At 43.0% G+C, this 19,587-nt stretch overlaps 1 protein-coding gene across 1 annotated transcript in view; it reads right to left on the bottom strand.

The window, feature by feature from the left end:
• LOC144504601 (heterogeneous nuclear ribonucleoprotein L-like) overlaps positions 1-18,356 on the bottom strand; it is a 43,516-nt gene extending 25,160 nt beyond the window's left edge. The window contains exons 1-2 of the mRNA XM_078230199.1: positions 17,881-18,356; positions 3,935-4,119 (exon numbers count right to left, since the gene is read on the bottom strand). Coding sequence (XP_078086325.1) covers positions 3,935-4,119; positions 17,881-18,036 — 341 coding nt within the window. The 5' untranslated portion in view covers positions 18,037-18,356. The remainder of the gene's footprint in view (positions 1-3,934; positions 4,120-17,880) is intronic.
• Positions 18,357-19,587: the final 1,231 nt, after the last annotated feature.

Below are 19,587 nucleotides of genomic sequence, written 5' to 3'. Positions count from 1 at the left end.
CATACTGACTATAAGGAATTTCATAAAATATTCCAAATATTGGTGATTGAGATTTAAATGTTTATGAAATGAAAGAGCAAATAACTATGTTTCTTTTTGTAATGTTGAATTCTATAATCATCTTAAAACCAGCTGGAATGGGGCCGTTTACCTTGGACGTTAAGAGCAGATCTGATAATGGTATTCAAATTCATGAGAAGTCTAAAGAATAGATAAGGAAAAACTGTTCCTACTGTCAGAAGGACCATGAACCAAAGAACATCAATTTAGGGTGAATGGCAAAAGAACCAGAACCATGAGGAAAAATCTTTTCAAGAAATCAGAGCAAGTGGTTAGGATCTGGAATGTGCTGCACAAGAGTGTGAATTATAGCTTTCAAAAGGGAATTGTACAAGATGGAACTCATGCAGGACAACAGGGAAACAGCAGTGAAGTAGGACTACTTGCATTTTTTCAGAGCTGGTTCAGACAAAATGGACATGACCATTTGATATTGCAATCTGGTTTTATGTTCATGTAGAGTAAGCTTTAAGACTCAAGTCAACATTTGACACAAATACTATTCTATACATAATTACATCAAAACTAAAGAAAGTCAATAAAACTGAAAAGGAAAGGCAAGAATTACTCAAAGAACAATTTAGAGATGAACTATGAAGGCTAGCAGAAAAACAGCAAATTAGTTTATTGCCAAGAGCACAAGTATCTGATATCACAAATGATGTTATCTGTGAGGATGGTTCATGCTAGTGTAAAATTTTGTTTTTGAAAAGGTGAGGAATCATGTGAAACCCCAGTGAAAGCTAACCCAGTTGTCATATAAAGACTATTAAAGATCAATACACAAAAAGGGTTAAGACAATTAAATATATGAATCACTTAAACTCACCCAGTTTGTGTGGATATTACCTCTTGTTCCAAAATATTTCTACGATCCCCGAACTCCTTAAGACTTCCCCCTTCCCAAACAACATCCAAATTGAATAAATCTACAAGTCAAATTCAGTTTATAGTAACCACACAATACAAGGCTGGGGACCAAATCTGGGAAATGTTTTTTCCTGGTACAGCAAAGATATTTAAACTGCCTTTACAAAGGTTTCAAAACTGCCTTGACTCCAAAGACTTGATGTGGACCAGCTCTCATCAGCCATGAGATGTGGGCCTGGCCTCTCTGTTTTCGAGGGTGCTGACAATAATACCATTTTTCCTCTGATACTTCACTCTGTATTTGGCTGCCTGTATCTCAAATTCCTTGACTCTAGAAATTGGCATACGTATACCTTCACTGATCGCTCACTCATCTAGGTAAGCTGTATCCCAATAGGGCGATTTACATCCGGATGTGTCTAGATGCCTGCTAATCTTGTTTTTTGGGAAAAGTTACATCTTTTGAAAGCCAGGTACTGCTGTCGCTAGACAGATTGCATTCTGTCATGCCTCGTTAAATTCAACTTATTTTCATTAGTTAACTTCAATGTGTTTTAAAAATACATGAGGAAGAATTGCCATAGAACTTTCAAATGCTTGGAATAATTTATTTGAATGGCGAAAGTATTAGGGATGCAGAGGGATGAAAAATGTTACAATGTACAATAGGGAGAACTTGACAATCCAATAAGAATTTTCAGGTCCTCCACTCCCCACCAATTCAGCCAATAGCAGATTTGACAAAAGTGAGTCATCTAATTCAGTTGAAATATTTTTTTAAAAATCACATTTAACAGTAACAGGCATTAAAGCAGGCCAATTATTTTCAGTCGAGCCACCCCCAAGGCCATTGAGATTATTTTCAAACATCTAGGAAGCTGCAGTATACACTGAAGGAATGTACTTTATATCTTCTGTACATGTATTGTGATGCCGTGCTAGTAAGTGCCTGTTTCCTCAACAGGGTTTTTTTAAAAAAAAACAGAACAGACTACAGTATAGGGAAAAAAATTATATAGCTCAAGTGTCACATTCCACCACTCGTTTCACTTCATAGTATTTTAATTCAAACTCCACTTTACCCAATGGTTGAGTATTTCTTGAGCAACTGTCTGAGGGTGTCCTGTCTTTCCTAAATCCAATCTCAGCACTATATAAATTCTCTCCCCCACCCATTTCATCCCAGAATATGGACAATGGGGAACCTGTGGATGTGGTGTATCTGGATTTCCAGAAGGCATTTGACAAGGTGCCACACCAAAGACTGCTACATAAGATAAAGGTGCACGGTGTTCCAGGTAACATATTAGCATGGATAGAGGATTGGTTATCTAACAGAAAGCAAAGAATGGGGGTAAATGGGTGTTTTTCTGGTTGGTGATCAGTGACTAGTGGTGTGCCTCAGGGATCAGTGTTGGGACCGCAATTGTTTATGATTTACATAGATGATTTGGAGTTGGGGACCAAGTGTAGTGCATCAAAATTCACATATGACACTAAGATGGGTGGCAGAGCAAAGCGTGCAGAGGATGCTGAAAGTCTGCAAAGGGATATAGATAGTCTAAGTGAGTGGGCGAGGATCTGGCAGATGGAGTACAGTGTTGGTAAATGTGAAGTCATCCATTTTGGTAGGAAAAACAGCAAAACGGACTATTATTTAAATGGTAAAAAATTGCAGCATGCTGCTGTGCAGAGGGACCTGGGTGTCCTTGTGCAGGAATCTCAAGGTGTGGGTTTGCTGTTGCAGCAGGTAATTAAGAAGGCAAATTGAATTTTGTCCTTCATTGCTAGAAGGATGGAGTTTAAAAACAGCGAGGTTACGTTGCATCTGTATAAGGTGCTGGTGAGGCCACACCTGGAGTACTGTGTACAGTTTTGGTCCCCTTACTTGAGAAGGGATATACTGGCACTGGAGGAGGTGCAGAGGAGATTCACTAGGTTGATTCCAGAGTTGAGAGGGTTGGCTTATGAGGAGATACTGAATAGAGTGGAACTATACTCATTGTAACTCAGAAGAATGAGGGGAGATCTTATAGAAACATAAGATTATGAAGGGAATAGATAAGATAGAAGCAGGGAAATTGTTTCCACTGGCAGGTGAAACTAGAACTAGGAGGCATAGCCTCAAAATAAGAAGCAGATTTAGGGCTGAGTTGAGGAGGAACTTCTTCACACAAAGGTTTGTGAATCTGTGGAATTCTCTGCCCAGTGAAGCAGTTAAGGCTACCTCATTGAATGTTTTTAAGGCAAGGATAGATAAATTTTTGAACAGTAAAGGAATTAAGGGTTATGGCGAGCGGGCGGGCAAGCGGAGCTGAGTCCACAAAAAGATCAGCCATGATCTTACTGAATGGCGGAGCAGACTCGAAGGGCCAGATGGCCTATTCCTGCTCCTAGTTCTTATATGGCAGGTCTAGGCTGGGTTGCATTGGCACTGTACCCCCGAGAATTGATATTGCCAGAAAGGGCAACAAGAGAAAAGCCAAATCATTCCAGAGGTGAAATGTTTTACCTTAACCACTCAAGAACAATACTAAGAATTTACTATTTTAATTGTAGTGCACACGTACAAAAAAATGCCAACTGAAGCAGCAATTCCCAGACTAAGAATTGGTGACTACAGTGCTGGTAGGGTAACACCACACAGGGAAACATTAATTAAATGGCTCAACAATAACCTGGAGTACTATCTAAAACCAGCCGGTACATATTAGAGATCAGCATTCCAGGTCAGGAAAGAGGTTAGGTCCCAAGATTACGTGCTTACAATTCTAGTAGCTGAATTTCCATTTCAAGAAAATGTATTTTTTGGTAGACCACAGCAATGAAAGAGCACATCAACAAATAAAACTCAAGTCAAGTCATGAGAAAAGAGCATTTTACAGTAAAACATCCTGGTTCTTTTCAACAGCATTGTTCAATTTTATTTTCAAAACTGAAAATGAAGTATATAAAAGCCATTGGGAATTCTAATTACTACAAGCCACATAAATGATTAATTTACCTTATGAGTCCAAATCGGTCAACACCCTTCACCAGGTCAGCTTCGATGACAGAGTCACATAGAGCACGGACATGAACCACAGGTGATGGGGCAGTCTTGTATTGACTCCTTGGTCGATCACGATCCCTGTCACGGTCCCTGTCTCTATCTCTATCTCTGTCACGGTCCCGATCTCTGTCACGATCCTAAAATTGAAATGTTGTTGCTGTGAATAAATCTTCAAATATATTCTCCCATTTTAACCAGTGTGTGGGGAATAATACTTCAAATCAAAAATCTATGCAGTCTCACCAGTACTAGTTCGCGGCAGTTTGGAACACTAGGCTGTACATATTTACTTCAAACAAGTCTGCAGCAACCAGAAGTGCTTCAACTGTTGTTAACTGACAAATGTGACATCAGCTGTGGCTCAGTAAGCAGCACTCTCACTTCTTGAATCAGAAGGCCATGCATTCAAGTCTTAATTCAGAGACTTGAACACTTCAATCCAGACTGACACCAAAGCACTGAGGGAGTGTGGTGGGGTCACCTTTCAGATAAGATTAAATCAAGGCCTACTGACCTTCTCAGGTGGAGGTATAAAGTCCCAGCACTATTCCAAAGTGCAAGGGAACATTCCCCAGTCAATATTTATCCCTCAGATATCAGCAATACAGATTCTGATTATGATCACATTTCTATTTGAGACCTGTCTCTGCAATTTGGCTGTGCTTCCTATATTACAATGAATGGCGAATACGCTTTAAAAGTAATTCTTTGGCTGTAAAATATTTGGTTTTGAAAAGTAATATACAAGCACGATAAAAGCAAAATATAGCAGATGGAGGTCTGAAATAAAAACAAAGTGCTGCAGAAACTCAACCAAGCTGACAGTGTGAGAAATATGATGTGGAGTTGCCGACGTTGGACTGGGGTAAGCACAGTAAGTAGTTTCACAACACCAGGTTAAAGTCCAACAGGTTTATTTGGTAGCACGAGCTTTCAGAGCGTTGCCCCTTCATCAGGTGAGTGAAGAGTTTGGTTCACAAATAGGGCATATATAGACACAAACTCAACTAACAAGATAATGGTTGGAATGCGAGTATTAACAGGTCATCAAATCTTTTCAGGTGAAGACAATGTGAGTGGAGAAATGGTTAAGCACAGGATAAAGAAGTGTGAATTGTCAGGACAGGACAGTTAGTGCGATTTTGCAAGCCCAGGCAAGTCGTGGGGGTTACAGATAGTGTGACATGAACCCAAGATTCCGGTTGAGGTCATCCTCATGTGTGCGGAACTTGGCTATCAGTTTCTGCTCAGCAAATCTGTGTTGTCGTGAAGGCCGCCTTGGAGAATGCTTATCCGAAGATCAGAGACTGAATGCCCGTGATTGCTGAAGTGAGAACACTCCTGCCTGGTGATTGTCGAGCAGTGTCCATTCATTCGTTGTCGTAGTGTCTGCATGGTCTAACCCTCTCTCCATTCACATTGTCTGCACCTGAAAAGACTGGATTATCTGCTAACACTCGCATTCCAACCATTATCTTGTAATTGAGTTTGTGTCTATATATGCCCTGAATGCGAACTGAACTCTTCACTCACCTGAAGGAGCGGCGCTCCGAAAGCTCGTGCTAACAAATAAACCTGTTGGACTTTAACCTGGTATTGAGAGACTACTTACTATGAGAAATATGGTTAACGTCGAGTTCAATAGGATTTCTACAGAATGCAAGAGTTACAAGGATTTGAAACATTAAATTTCTCTCCCTACTCTATAAAGGAGTTCATTCTTTACATCAAACTAAAAATCAATTCCCTCTCATGCATTCACTGGTTCAACAAGTATATCAAAACAGAACCATTACATAAACCTTGAATCTCCAGTTCTTAGTCAAACAACTGAACAAACCCAAAGAAAGAACAGTACGTCTCAACTGAAGGGTGCATCAGCAAACTGAAAGAAAAATTGCAAGAATTTCAACATAGATCACTGAAAATTTGTAATTGGTGGATGATGGAGTCAAACTTATTTAAATCTGCAACCTGGTAGCAAATCCTAAAAACGCAGGATATCAGTTCCATTAAGTGCATATTAAATGATAACAGAGAATCTTTCAGGAACAAGACACAAGGGAGGTGGGAGATCATGAAATGAATGGTTGGTGGGTGGCTAAGTGTCTGGATTTGAATCTCCTAATTAGGAAGGATGATTCCATCAAAAGTGATGGAAGGGATGATTTACATAAAATCCTAGCTCACAACACAATGGATGAAGTTGGCTACTTCACTGAAAGACCAGGCAAATTAGGCTGGTTAATTAATTCACAGAAACATTGCAGCGCAGGAGATCATTTGGCCCATCATGTCTGCACTGGCATTTGTGCCATTCTCCCATCTTTTCCCCACATTCCTCTTTTTCAGATAACAGTCCAATTCCTTTTTCAATATTTTGATTGAACTTACCTCCACCACACAAATCAGGCAGTGCATCAGCTTTTTTCTTACATCATGTTGCCAATTACTTTAAATCTGTGCCCCCTCGTTCTAGATCCTTTCACATATGGTGATAGTTTTTCCCTACCCCACATGATTGAATACCTCCATCATGTCTCCTCTCAACCTTCTATTCCCAACTTCTCCGATCTATACTATCTGCGCACTCTCTCCCAATGCTTCACGTCCTTTCTGAAGTGCAGCACTTAGGACGCAATACTGCAACTGAGGGATTAACTTCATATACAAATTCAACATATGCTCTTAGTTTGTGAATTCCATAGATCCCACACACTCAATCTGAAATTGAGAAGCAATACATTGACACATGGAAAAATGTTAAAATATTTTATGAAGAGTGATAAGGGCAATCCAGAATTGTTACTGAACAAGAATGAATTAGGGACATTGCAACAAAATAAAGTAGCTCTATATTTTGCAAAATTATATTTAGTTCTGCATAGTATATAGTTCTTGAAAGCAAATGAGCAGAGTTCACAACCACACAGTGCCCCTTTAAAGAAAGGTGGCAGCCATTAACCTGGGCCCATCAGCATACAACTACACAATTGGCAGTGAACAGTTTTTTCTAAGGTGTTGCCTCTCTGGATTCTTCCTACCAAAATTAACCAGAGACTGAAACTATATGAAGAGTGTGGATACAAGAACAGGTCAGAGGCAACAAATTCCCTGACAACTCACCTCCCAACTCTCCAAAACCTGTCTACAGGGCACAAGTCAGGAATGTGATGGAATCGCCTGGATGATGCCCTTCCAACAAAACTCAAAGCCACTTGATTGACAACTCATCCATCAATTTAAACCCTCCGCCACTAATGTATATTGTACACAATGCTGCCACTTTGCAAGTGCAGTGGAGCAACTCACCAATTCTCCTTCAGCAGCATCTTGCAAATTCACAACATCTGCCACCTAGAAGGACAAAAGGAACAGATGCATGGGAACACCACCACCTGCAAGCTCCCCTCCAAGCCACACATCCAGAATTGGAACAATAGTGCCTTTCCTTCCTCAAAGACCTCAAAGTTCCTTTCTACACTGTAAGTGTAGCTATAATACGTGGACCCCATCAATTCAAAAAGGCGACTCACTACCATCTCAAGGGCATTAGGGCTGGACAATAAACGGTGGCTTAGTAACACCCACAACCAGTGAACACATTAGAAAATCACATTTCTATGCTTTGAAGTTCATTTAGCATCTTTTGGCTCATTCCACCAGATTGTCTATGGCCTTTTAAAACTCTAAACTAGCCTCCTCAGTTTACAATGCTTCCAGGTTTCATATTTGTGCCCTGCACACCAAGGTCCAGGTCATTATCAGGAAAAGCAAGGGTCCCTGGGGAATTCCACTATAAACCTTCCTCCAGTCCAAAAAACACCCAATTACCACTACTTTGTTTCCGTCAGTCAATTTTATATTAACATTGCTATTGTCCCCTTTAATCGCACAAGCTACATCTTAGCCCACAATTTTATGGAAGATGTGGTAAACCAGAGTAGAGACAAGGCAAGAAAGGTATTAATATGGGAAATTACAGACCCTGACAGGAAGAAACAGAGTGCAAATGTAAGAGTAAATCAGTAGTTAGCTAAAAGGGTTTAAACACAAGAAACAAAAGTAAAGGCTGTATCTGAATGCACCAAAACAAATAGAAATAAATATGATCTGATATCCCTTAGAAATACAACTTATAGGATGACGTAAATTAGGATCTGAATATTGAAGAGTACTTTTAAGTTCAGGAAGCTAGGGAAAGGTAGAGGTGTGGCTCTTAACACAAAAGAGGGGGATGACCGAAGTTCAGGAAACCAGGCTGTAGGAGGGTTTTGGATAGATACGAGAATTGATGAATGCAAGTAGTCACGTGTAGTGTATAGGACCTCAAACAGGAACCATACATTATACAGGGTATAATGGAAGAAACAGAGATTGTCACAAAGGTACAGCGATGATCATGCTGACCAGAAAAATCAGATGGGAAAAGGTGGCTAGATAAGAAATTCATAATGTTTTTGGGTTATTGAATAGTGGGGCAGGCTTGAGGGGCCGAGTGGCCTAACTCTGCTAATTCTTATGCTTATATGCCTTAACTTGCTGTTCAGAATGGAGAGGCCCTTCTTCAACTCAATGCCAGGCAAGTGGTTTTTAGTGATTTCCAATTTTAACAATTTGATTTCCTTTTGTCATTACTTTTAATGCCACCACCCTGAACCCTTGCTCCCTTTCCAATATCCTCTTTATGGACTTTCCTCTTCCATCAAATGCTGTTTCTAGTGGTGCTGGGTAGGGATGAGAGCCACAAAACCAGTCCACTGAAAGAATTAGCCAGTCTTAATGCAAAGATGACTAAACTGAAGGAATGAACTATATGAAGGAACTGAACACTTAGACTCAAGATAATCATTCGCAAAAGAATGAGGGAAAAGTTATTTAATATAAAGGCAACAAATTGCGAACAGAAATTCAATACTTGTGGAAACAGCTTCAATAGTTTATTTGAATTATATACAAGTAGGGAACATCGTGCAGCCTCTCCAAGTCACATCCAGAATTGGAACTATAGTGCCTTTCCTTCCTCAAAGACCTCAAAGTTCCTTTCTACACTGTAGGTGTAGCTATAATACGTGGACCCCATCAATTCAAAAAGGCACAGGCACACAAGTCAAATGGCCTGTTTGATTCAATATGTACTGACTGCGAACAGAGTAACTTAGGAATGTATAACAATTACAGAATTGCACCATCAACAACAAAACAAAAATCTTAAAACCTGTAGAATATAATCGCAGAATGAATGATCAAGATGGCACGGTAGCACAGTGGTTAGCACTGCTGCTTCACAGCGCCAGGGTCCCGGGTTCGATTCCCGGCTCGGGTCACTGTCTGTGTGGAGTTTGCACATTCTCCTCGTGTCTGCGTGGGTTTCCTCCGGGTGCTCCGGTTTCCTCCCACAGTCCAAAGATGTGCGGGTTAGGTTGATTGGCCAGGTTAAAAATTGCCCCTTAGAATCCTGGGATGTGTAAGTTAGAGGGATTAGCGGGTAAATATGTGGGGGTAGGGCCTGGGTGGGATTGTGGTCGGTGCAGACTCGATGGGCCGAATGGCCTCCTTCTGCACTGTAGGGCTTCTATGATTTCTATGACCTTCAGCTGCCTACCCTGGCTCTATACAGTAAAGCACCCACTTCTCTGCCACAGCTGTTATTTTGCTGTACCGAAGAAAATCCAGCAGGGTACACTCCATAACGACAAGTGGGAGTTATATACATCTGCAAAATACATCTCCCAAGAGAGTGAAAAGAACTTGCACTTAGAGAGAACTTTTCATTACTTTGAGACATTCCAAAGTGAGACTTGGCTGTAAAGCCAAAAGGACATTGTTGTAAGTGTAGAAAATCCAGTAGCCAATTTACACAGCATATTGCTATTTGGGGGGCCAGATAATTGGTTTTGCTGATGTGAATTGTGAAATTAACTCTCATCAGGTCATCTGCCCTTCTTCAAAACAATGTTACCTGATCTTTTACATCAACTATGGGGACAGGCCATGGTTTAATTAAATTTTTGGGGCATGTATGTCTCTGGCTGGCCAACATTTATTGCCCATCTCTAGTTGCCCTTGTTCAGAGGGCAGTTGAGTCAACCACATTGCTGGCCTCTGGAGTCACATGCAGGCCAGATCAGGTAAGGACAGCAGATTTCTTTCCCTAAAAGACATGTGAACCAGATGGGTTTTTCCCGACAAATCGACAATGGTTTTATGGCCAGCAGTAGATTCTTAATTCCAGATATTGTTTATTGAATTCAAATTCCACCATCTGCCATGGCAGGATTCGAATCCAGGTCCCCAGAATGTTAGTTGAGTTTCTGGATTAGCAGTCTAGCGATAATACCACTAGGCCATCACCTCCCCTGTAAAATTACGAGTGCAGCACTGCACTGAAATGCCCACCAAGATTAAGTGTTCAAACCTCTGGGGTGGGGCTTGAAACCACAACCTTTTCGGTTAGAAGAATGCTGTCAGAAGCAAGAATGCTACGCTATCAGTAAACCACGGATGACAAACTGGAAAATAGCAGAGACTCTAATGGGGGGGGGGGGGGGGGAAATGTATCTCCTTTCCTTCTCTATGAATGGTATACTTTGTCTGTATAGCACACAAGAAACAATACTTTTCACTGTATACTAGTACGTGACAATAATAAATCAAATCATTTTCTGAACTTTCAATGGCAGTCCAACTTGTAAGCTGAAGAATCATCGTTTAGAGCCATTTTATAACAAAGATCTGGAAACAAACCGCCTGCATACCACAGAAACCAAAGTCTCACAACACTGCAATGGTGAAATGATAACAAACTACATAAACTCCGGCTTTAAAAAGGATTATTTTTGCTGAAAAATTAAAAACGACATCAGGTAATTATCAAGATCAAACAAACAAGGGGCTCTTTTCTTTGGAAAACCACCTTAAAATTGGGGTGGGGTTTGATAGAAGAGAAGATAAATATGCTAGTTATTAGTATAAAAAAAAATTTACCCAAAGAGGAACTTGATATCCCATGGAGTTGTTAGGCCTATCGATATATGTGAGCAAAGCCATGAGTCATTCACTGAGGTATATATTCACTTTTAGCTTCCAGTACATCTGCGGCAAGTAAATCAGCATCAAGTTTATATGGAGTATGGGGAAATATGAAGACATAGGCAGCAAATTAGAGGAGTAAATTGGAAGGAGGTATTCTCGGGGAAATCTACTGAAGAGAGGTGGCAGTTTTTCAAGGAATGTCTGTCTAGGGTTCTACAGGACAATGTTCCGAGCAGACAGGGAGGAGTTGGTAGGTTAAAGGAACCGTGGTGCACGAAAGCTGTGCAGGACCTAGTCGAGAAGAAAAGGAAAGCCTACAAAAGGTTCAGAGAGCTTGGCAAAGATAGGGATCTAGATGAGTATACTGCTTGTAGGAAGGGACTAAAGAAGGAAATTAGGAGAGCCAGAAGGAGTCACGAGAAGGCCTTGGCAAGTAGAATTAAGGAAAACCCTAAGGTGTTCTATAAATATGTGAAGAGTAAAAGGATGAGACATGAAGGAATAGGGCCTATAAAAGGTGAAGGCAGGAAAATCTGTACGGAACCAGTAGAAATGGCAGAGGTGCTCAATGAGTATTTTGCTCGGTTTTCACAGAGGAGAAGGACATGGGTGGATGTACTGTGGACTTGCGGTGGACTGAAAAGATTGAGCATGTGGACTTTAACAAAGAGGTTGTGCTGGAATCTTTGAATGGCATCAAGATAGATAAGTCGCCGGGTCCGGATGGGATGTACCCCAGTTACTGTGGGAGGCAAGGGAAGAGATTGCAGAGCCTCTGGCGATGATCTTTGCGTCGTCGATGGAGACGGGAGAGGTGCCGGAGGATTGCGGATGTGGTTCCTATTTTCAAGAAGGGGAATAGGGATAGCCCAGGAAATTACTGACCGGTGAGTCTAACCTTAGTGGTTGGTAAGCTGATGGAGAAGATCCTGTGGGACAAGATTTATGAGCATTTAGAGAGGTTTAGTATGCTCAAGAATACTCAGCATGGCTTTGTCAAAGGCAGATCGTGCCTTATGAGCCTGGTGGAGTTCTTCAAAAATGTGACTAAACACATTGACGAAGGGAAAGCGGTAGATGTGGTTTATATGGATTTTAGCAAGGCATTCGATAAGGTCCTCCATGCAAGGCTTCTCGAAAAAGTGAGAGGGCATGGGATCCAAGGGGCTGCTGCCCTGTGGATCCAGAACTGGCTAGCCCAAAGGAGGCAGAGAGTGTGTATAGATGGGTCTTTTTCTAATTGGAGGTCGGTCACCAGTGGTGTGCCCCAGGGATCTGTTCTGGGACCCTTGCTGTTTGTCATTTTCATAAATGACCTGGATGAGGAAGTGGAGGGATGGGTTGGTAAGTTTGCCGACGACACGAAGGTTAGTGGGGTTGTGGATAGTCTGGAGGGATGTCAGAAGTTACAAAGGGACATAGATAGGATGCAAGACTGGACGGAGAAGTGGCAGATAGACTTCAACCCAGATAAATGCATAGTGGTCCATTTTGGTAGGACAAATGGGATGAAGGAGTACAATATAAAGGGAAAGACTCTTAGTACGGTAGAGGATCAGAATGACCTTGGGGTCCGGGTCCATAGGACTCTAAAATCGGCCCCGCAGGTGGAGGAGGTGGTTAAGAAGGCGTATGGTGTGCTGGCCTTTATCAATCGAGGGATTGAATTTAGGAGTCCGGGGATAATGATGCAGCTATATAAGACCCTCGTCAGACCCCACTTCGAGTACTCGGCTCAGTTCTGGTCGCCTCATTACAGGAAGGATGTGGAAAAGATTGAAAGGGTGCAGAGGAGATTTACAAGAATGTTGCCTGGATGGAGTGGCATGCCTTATGAGGATAGGCGGAGGGAGCTCGGTCTTTTCTCCTTGGAGAGACGTAGGATGAGAGGAGACCTAATAGAGGTATATAAGATGTTGAGAGGCATCGATCGGGTGGACTCTCAGAGGCTTTTTCCCAGGGTGGAAATGGCTGTTACGAGAGGACACAGGTTTAAGGGGCTGGGGGGTAGGTACAGGGGAAATGTTAGGGGGAAGTTTTTCCACACAGAGGGTGGTGGGCGAGTGGAATCGGCTGCCGTCAGTGGTGGTGGAGGCAAACTCAATAGGGTCTTTTAAGAGACTCCTGGATGAGTACATGGGACTTAATAGGACGGAGGGTTATAGGTAGGCCTAAAAGGTAGGGATATGTTCGGCACAACTTGTGGGGCCGAAGGGCCTGTTTTGTGCTGTAGTTTTCTATGTTTCTAAGTATTTGGCCACAGCTTTGGCTGGAGTCACTGCCTAGTTACTGAATTTGGCCTTGGAAATGTGAAGAATTGGCCAATCCTTTCAGAAGGTTCACCTCCAGGGCAGAGATCAAAACTGAGGGAATGTAAAACGTTCAACACCTATTCCTGTCTTTTATTTCCGACACATAAAAAAGTAGCCTTTTTATATATTCCATTTCCTGTGAGAATTCACAACACAAATAACTTATTCTTGGTTTTAAAAAGCCCGTGGTTGAACACTGCATCTTGTCCTTCAATTACTTAATTTATTTTCAATTATTAAATTTAAAAGGCCCAGACTAGACTCTCGCCAACTTTTTTTTTAATACAATAAACCTCCTCGTTAAGCCAAAAGCTTAGTCAGTACAAATACTGACAATTCCCCAAATACCATAACAGGAAATTTGATAGATATATTTAGATTTTTTGTTTCCTTCAAAGTTCTAACAGCAGCAAGACAATCTCTGGTACTTTTAAGAGTGCAAAAATTAATAAAATGTGCTTGTTTTACAAATTCACTAAAAATCACTAAATGCTTATGGTTTAAAAGGTGTTTCAATAAATTCTACTGGAGTTTCAGACACGAGTCTGAAAAAAAAACATCTTGAGGAGCTACTATCTGTAAAGGCATTCCACCCATTACTTGCAATATTGGGGTTTAATTCATGTGAATTTAAATCTCAATCTGTCAAAGCTCTGCAATTTATAGTTCAAAACATTCAAAAAAAGGAAATATGAAAGTCATGTCAGGAAATCCAAAGATGTACAGGTTAGGTGAATTGCCTGTGCTAAATTGTCCCTTACGTATCCCAAGATGTGTAGGTTGGGGTAATTAGTGGGGTAAATACATCAGGTTATGGGGATGATGCTCTGTCCAGGATTCAGTGCAGACTTGATGGGCCGAATGGTATCCTTCTGCAGTGTATATGATTCTAAGTCTCCAAAAGAGCGGGAAATTCAGCATTCCCCAACATTCATTACCTTCACTTCCAATCACTTGTTTTGGAACCTGAGCAAAAATGTCCCAACAATTAGCGAGCCTGCATACCATATTAGAGTTTGCAGATTTCCATCGCTCAGATGTACTACACCTATTCTTCAGGCCACCAGAAAGACGTTGATCAAGTTCCGTCGTATCATGCAAGTTGTATCATACTGCTGATTTACAAAACCAGAATAGGTTCACCCAAAAGATCTTAAAGTAAGGGAACACTTAGGAAGCAGTGATCATAATATGGTAGAATTCAGTCTGCAATTTGAAAGAAGGAAGGCAGAATCAGATGTGAAGGTTCTACAGTTAAATAAAGGTAATTACAGGCGCATGAGGGAGGAACTGACAAAAATCGACTGGAAGCAGAGCCTAATGGGAAAGACAGTAGAACAGCAATGGCAGGAGTTTCTGGGAGTAATTGAGGACACAGTGCAGAGGTTCATCCCAAACAAAAGAAAGGTTATCAGAGGGGGGATTAGGCAGCCATGGCTGACAAAGGAAGTCAGGGAATGCATCAAGGCAAAAGAGAGAGCCTATAATGTGGCAAAGAGTAGTGGGAAGTCAGAAGATTGGGAAGGCTATAAAAACAAACAGAGGATAACAAAGAGAGAAATAAGGAAGGAGAGGATCAAATATGAAGGTAGGCTAGCCAGTAACATTAGGAATGATAGTAAAAGTTTCTTTAAATACATTAAAAACAAACGGGAGGCAAAAGTAGACATTGGGCCGCTCCAAAATGACGCTGGTAATCTAGTGATGGGAGACAAGGAAATAGCTGAGGAACTTAATAAGTACTTTGCGTCAGTCTTCACAGTAGAAGACATGAGTAATATCCCAACAATTCAGGAAAGTCAGGGGGCAGAGTTGAATATGGTTGCCATCACAAAGGAGAAAGTGCTAGAGAAACTAAAAGGTCTGAAAATTGATAAATCTCCGGGCCCAGATGGGCTACATCCTAGAGTTCTAAAGGAGATAGCTGAAGAAATAGTGGAGGCGTTAGTTATGATCTTTCAAAAGTCACTGGAGTCAGGGAAAGTCCCAGAGGATTGGAAAATCGCTGTTGTAACCCCACTGTTCAAGAAGGGAACAAGAAAAAAGATGGAAAATTATAGGCCAATTAGCCTAACCTCAGTTGTTGGCAAAATTCTAGAATCCATCGTTAAGGATGAGATTTCTAAATTCTTGGAAGTGCAGGGTCGGATTAAGACAAGTCAGCATGGATTTAGTAAGGGGAGGTCGTGCCTGACAAACCTGTTAGAGTTCTTTGAAGAGATAACAAATAGGTTAGACCAAGGAGAGCCAATGGATGTTATCTATCTTGACTTCCAAAAGGCCTTTGACAAGGTGCCTCACGGGAGACTGCTGAGTAAAATAAGGGCCCATGGTATTCGAGGCAAGGTACTAACATGGATTGACGATTGGCTGTCAGACAGAAGGCAGAGAGTTGGGATAAAAGGTTCTTTCTCAGAATGGCAACCGGTGACAAGTGGTGTCCCGCAGGGTTCAGTGTTGGGGCCACAGCTGTTCTCTTTATATATTAACGATCTAGATGACGGGACTGGGAGCATTCTGGCCAAGTTTGCCGATGATACAAAGATAGGTGGAGGGGCAGGTAGTATTGAGGAGGTGGGGAGGCTGCAGAAAGATTTAGACAGTTTAGGAGAGTGGTCCAAGAAGTGGCTGATGAAATTCAACGTGGGCAAGTGCGAGGTCGTACACTTTGGAAAAAAGAATAGAGGCATGGACTATTTTCTAAACGGTGACAAAATTCATAATGCTAAAGTGCAAAGGGACTTGGGAGTCCTAGTCCAGGATTCTCTAAAGGTAAACTTGCAGGTTGAGTCCGTAATTAAGAAAGCAAATGTAATGTTGTCATTTATCTCAAGAGGCTTGGAATACAAAAGCAGGGATGTACTTCTGAGGCTTTATAGAGCACTGGTTAGGCCCCATTTGGAGTACTGTGAGCAATTTTGGGCCCCACACCTCAGGAAGGACATACTGGCACTGGAGCGGGTCCAGCGGAGATTCACACGGATGATCCCAGGAATGGTAGGCCTGACATACGATGAACGTCTGAGGATCGTGGGATTATATTCATTGGAGTTTAGGAGGTTGAGGGGAGATCTGATAGAAACTTACAAGATAATGAACGGCTTAGATAGGATGGACGTAGGGAAGTTGTTTCCATTAACAGGGGAGACTAGGACGCGGGGGCACAGCCTTAGAATAAAAGGGAGTCACTTTAGAACAGAGATGAGGAGAAATTTCTTCAGCCAGAGAGTGGTGGGTCTGTGGAATTCATTGCCACAGAGGGCTGTGGAGGCCGAGACGTTGAGCGTCTTCAAGACAGAAATTGATAAATTCTTGATTTCTCGAGGAATTAAGGGCTATGGGGAGAGAGCGGGTAAATGGAGTTGAAATCAACCATGATTGAATGGTGGAGTGGACTCGATGGGCCGAATGGCCTTACTTCCGCTCCTATGTCTTATGGTCTTATGGTCTTAATATGGCTGGCATATTTACTCAGTAAACAGCCACGTTTTACCTACGCTGAGCACCACTTTCCAAGAGCCTTAGTTACGGAACACATTATACTTCGCAGCAAAGATACACCCACACAGGATTTGTAATAGAATCTTTATTTCAGAATGCAATTTATTTTTAATCAAATTAGATTGATATGTAGTCAAATAGGATGGGCGTAAAACATTTAACGTTTTGTTTTCAGACACCATTCCTCGGTTTAAAGGGTCTGCATCATGAATGAAACCAACAAACATAGCACCCAACAGGTTTATCCGCATGATAAGCGAAGTGGACGGGTTATGCCGACTCGCACATGCAGAAAAGCCTCTGCCACTCTATTCGCGCGATCACAATAAGTCGGTAGACCAGCGTGATAGTGTCAGATTAACACCGCTTTATGTAATATGCAAATATATATTACATACAAACTTCGATTTCAAACTGCAGTCCCCCCCCCCCAAAAAAAAGCGAACGCACCCGCGTTAAAATACAGGTCAGCAACTGCACCGGGGAGAAAAAGTGTCACGCTGGCACATTTGGTGCACTGCGAAAAAAAGGGGCAGATTAAAAGGATCGTAATGGAATGGGAGACGACGCAGAGAAGAGGGGAAGAATAAACCGGGGCTAAGTAATTGTAAAGAAAACACAATGAGTTATTAAACTAGGGCGCTAGTGCTTTGATTTTAAATATAGGAGCAATTTGTAACGACCCCCCCGTTACATAAACGCTCGGACGCGGATCACCCGAAACCCCTCCCCCCAGCCCGGGCTCCCGGCCCCTCCCTCGTTCCCGGCCCCCCCCCCACCCTCGTTCCCGGCCCCTCCCCCCACCCTCGTTCCCGGCCCCTCCCCCCACCCTCGTTCCCGGCCCCTCCCCCCACCCTCGTTCCCGGCCCCTCCCCCCACCCTCGTTCCCGGCCCCTCCCCCCACCCTCGTTCCCGGCCCCTCCCCCCACCCTCGTTCCCGGCCCCTCCCCCCACCCTCGTTCCCGGCCCCTCCCCCCACCCTCGTTCCCGGCCCCTCCCCCCACCCTCGTTCCCGGCCCCTCCCCCCCACTCGCCCTGGCTCCCGCTTACCCCGGCATCCGAGCCGCCAACGTCGCGTCCTTCATCGTCGTCGCTATCGAAATCTGTGTCGCTCTCGTCGACCTTGAGCCGTTTGGACGGGTGGCGGGATGACTCGTAATATTCGTCCGTATAGTCTGTCGACTCGTAGTAATCCACCGAAGACATTTTTCCCTCGTCCCCCCACCTCAATGTACTCGACTGAGGCCGCGGCTGTTATGTAACTCGATTAAAAACTATAGACGCTTCACACTAAAAAAAAACAGAGCTCAATTCATCAATTCGATACTGAGACCTTTCACCGAAGCCCTTCGATGCTGCCGTACCGGCTCAAAAAACAACAAAAGACGGTTTGAGTCAAAGGCGGCTCTTTGCCCTCAGCTCCCGCTCCGTCCTTTTGTCCGCGACCCCGAAAATGCAGCGCTCGGGCTCAGCTCGAGGCGCACGGACCCGCCCCCCCCAGCCTTTCCCTGATTGGCCCAATTCTCACCCGGCGTCCGGTCCGCATTGGCCGTTGGGACAAAGGAGGCGAACCCTGCTGGCCATCCCGCGCTCTGATTGGGCCCGCATAAACGTCCATTATCCCACTCCGGCCCCGCCCCTTCACCCCTCTTTCGCCCCCTACTGTTGGTGCTGGGTTGCTACAGCGTTAGACTCAATGGAACGGGAGGTCATTCAGCCCCTCAGCCTGTTCTCTTCTACCCCATTCAGCCTCCCCAACCTGTTCTCTTCGACCCTATTCACTGGCCGTTCAGCCCCCACAACCTGTTCCCTCCTACCCCATTCACTGGCCATTCAGCCCCCACAACCTGCCCCTTCTACTCAGTAGGTTAGAGGGATTAGTGGGTAAATGTGTAGGGATATGGGGTTAGGGCATGGGTGGGATTGTGGTGGGTGCAGACTCGATGGGCCAGGTGGCCTCTTTCTGCACTGTAGTGTTTCCATGATATCTTCTATGATTTGCCTGTTGGAGAGCTGCATCAGGAGCAAACCCTGAAGCCGCTGACTTTTTATTGAATTGCACTCCACTCCCGACTGCCTTCTATAAAACAATACTCTCCAGTTTTAAAGTGGGGGATGGGGACTGGAAAGGGTAAGGCAGAAGTCATGGCTAGCCCCACCTTTCTCACAGATCAGACACAACACAAGTCCTGGAAAGTTGACTTAGATGTTCAACCTAATTTTCACATTTCTGTATTTCCCCCCCAGCGCCAGGCTTCGTACTGTTCTTCGCTTCTTCACTATTTAGCTAATAAAACCCTGTCCTTTTCATTCAGTTCTCACCCTGATTTTAAACAAAAATCCCTAACTTTTTCCCATAGTGCATTTCATTTCATTTCCCAACCTATTTTTAAACTTTCCCCTCCTGCCCAGCATGCACGGTTTTGCACTCTTCAGTCTAAAGCAGTGGTTCCCAAACTTTTTTCACTGGGCCGCACTTTCAGAATAAAAATTTGCTCACGCCACACCAAATTTTTTATTGATAACAAATACATTCAAAAACAAAAAAAAACAACTCCTAGCAGTGCTTGATTCATAACATAGAACTCAACTACTTTATAATATGATCATGGGACATCCAGAAAATATATAATCCATGTTTAAATGTTTCTTTGATTGTCCTTGAATCTTCCTGCCACACTTGCCATCCTCTCTCACCGCACCAGTGTGGCGTGCCACACCCTTTGGGAACCACTGGTCTAAAGCATTTTAAAGATG

Source organism: Mustelus asterias, chromosome 15 (genome assembly GCF_964213995.1).
Source record: "Mustelus asterias chromosome 15, sMusAst1.hap1.1, whole genome shotgun sequence".
Classification (NCBI taxonomy): Eukaryota; Metazoa; Chordata; class Chondrichthyes; order Carcharhiniformes; family Triakidae; genus Mustelus; species Mustelus asterias.
Note: the sequence above shows the minus strand (reverse complement) of the source record. Positions and strands in the feature narration are given on the sequence as shown.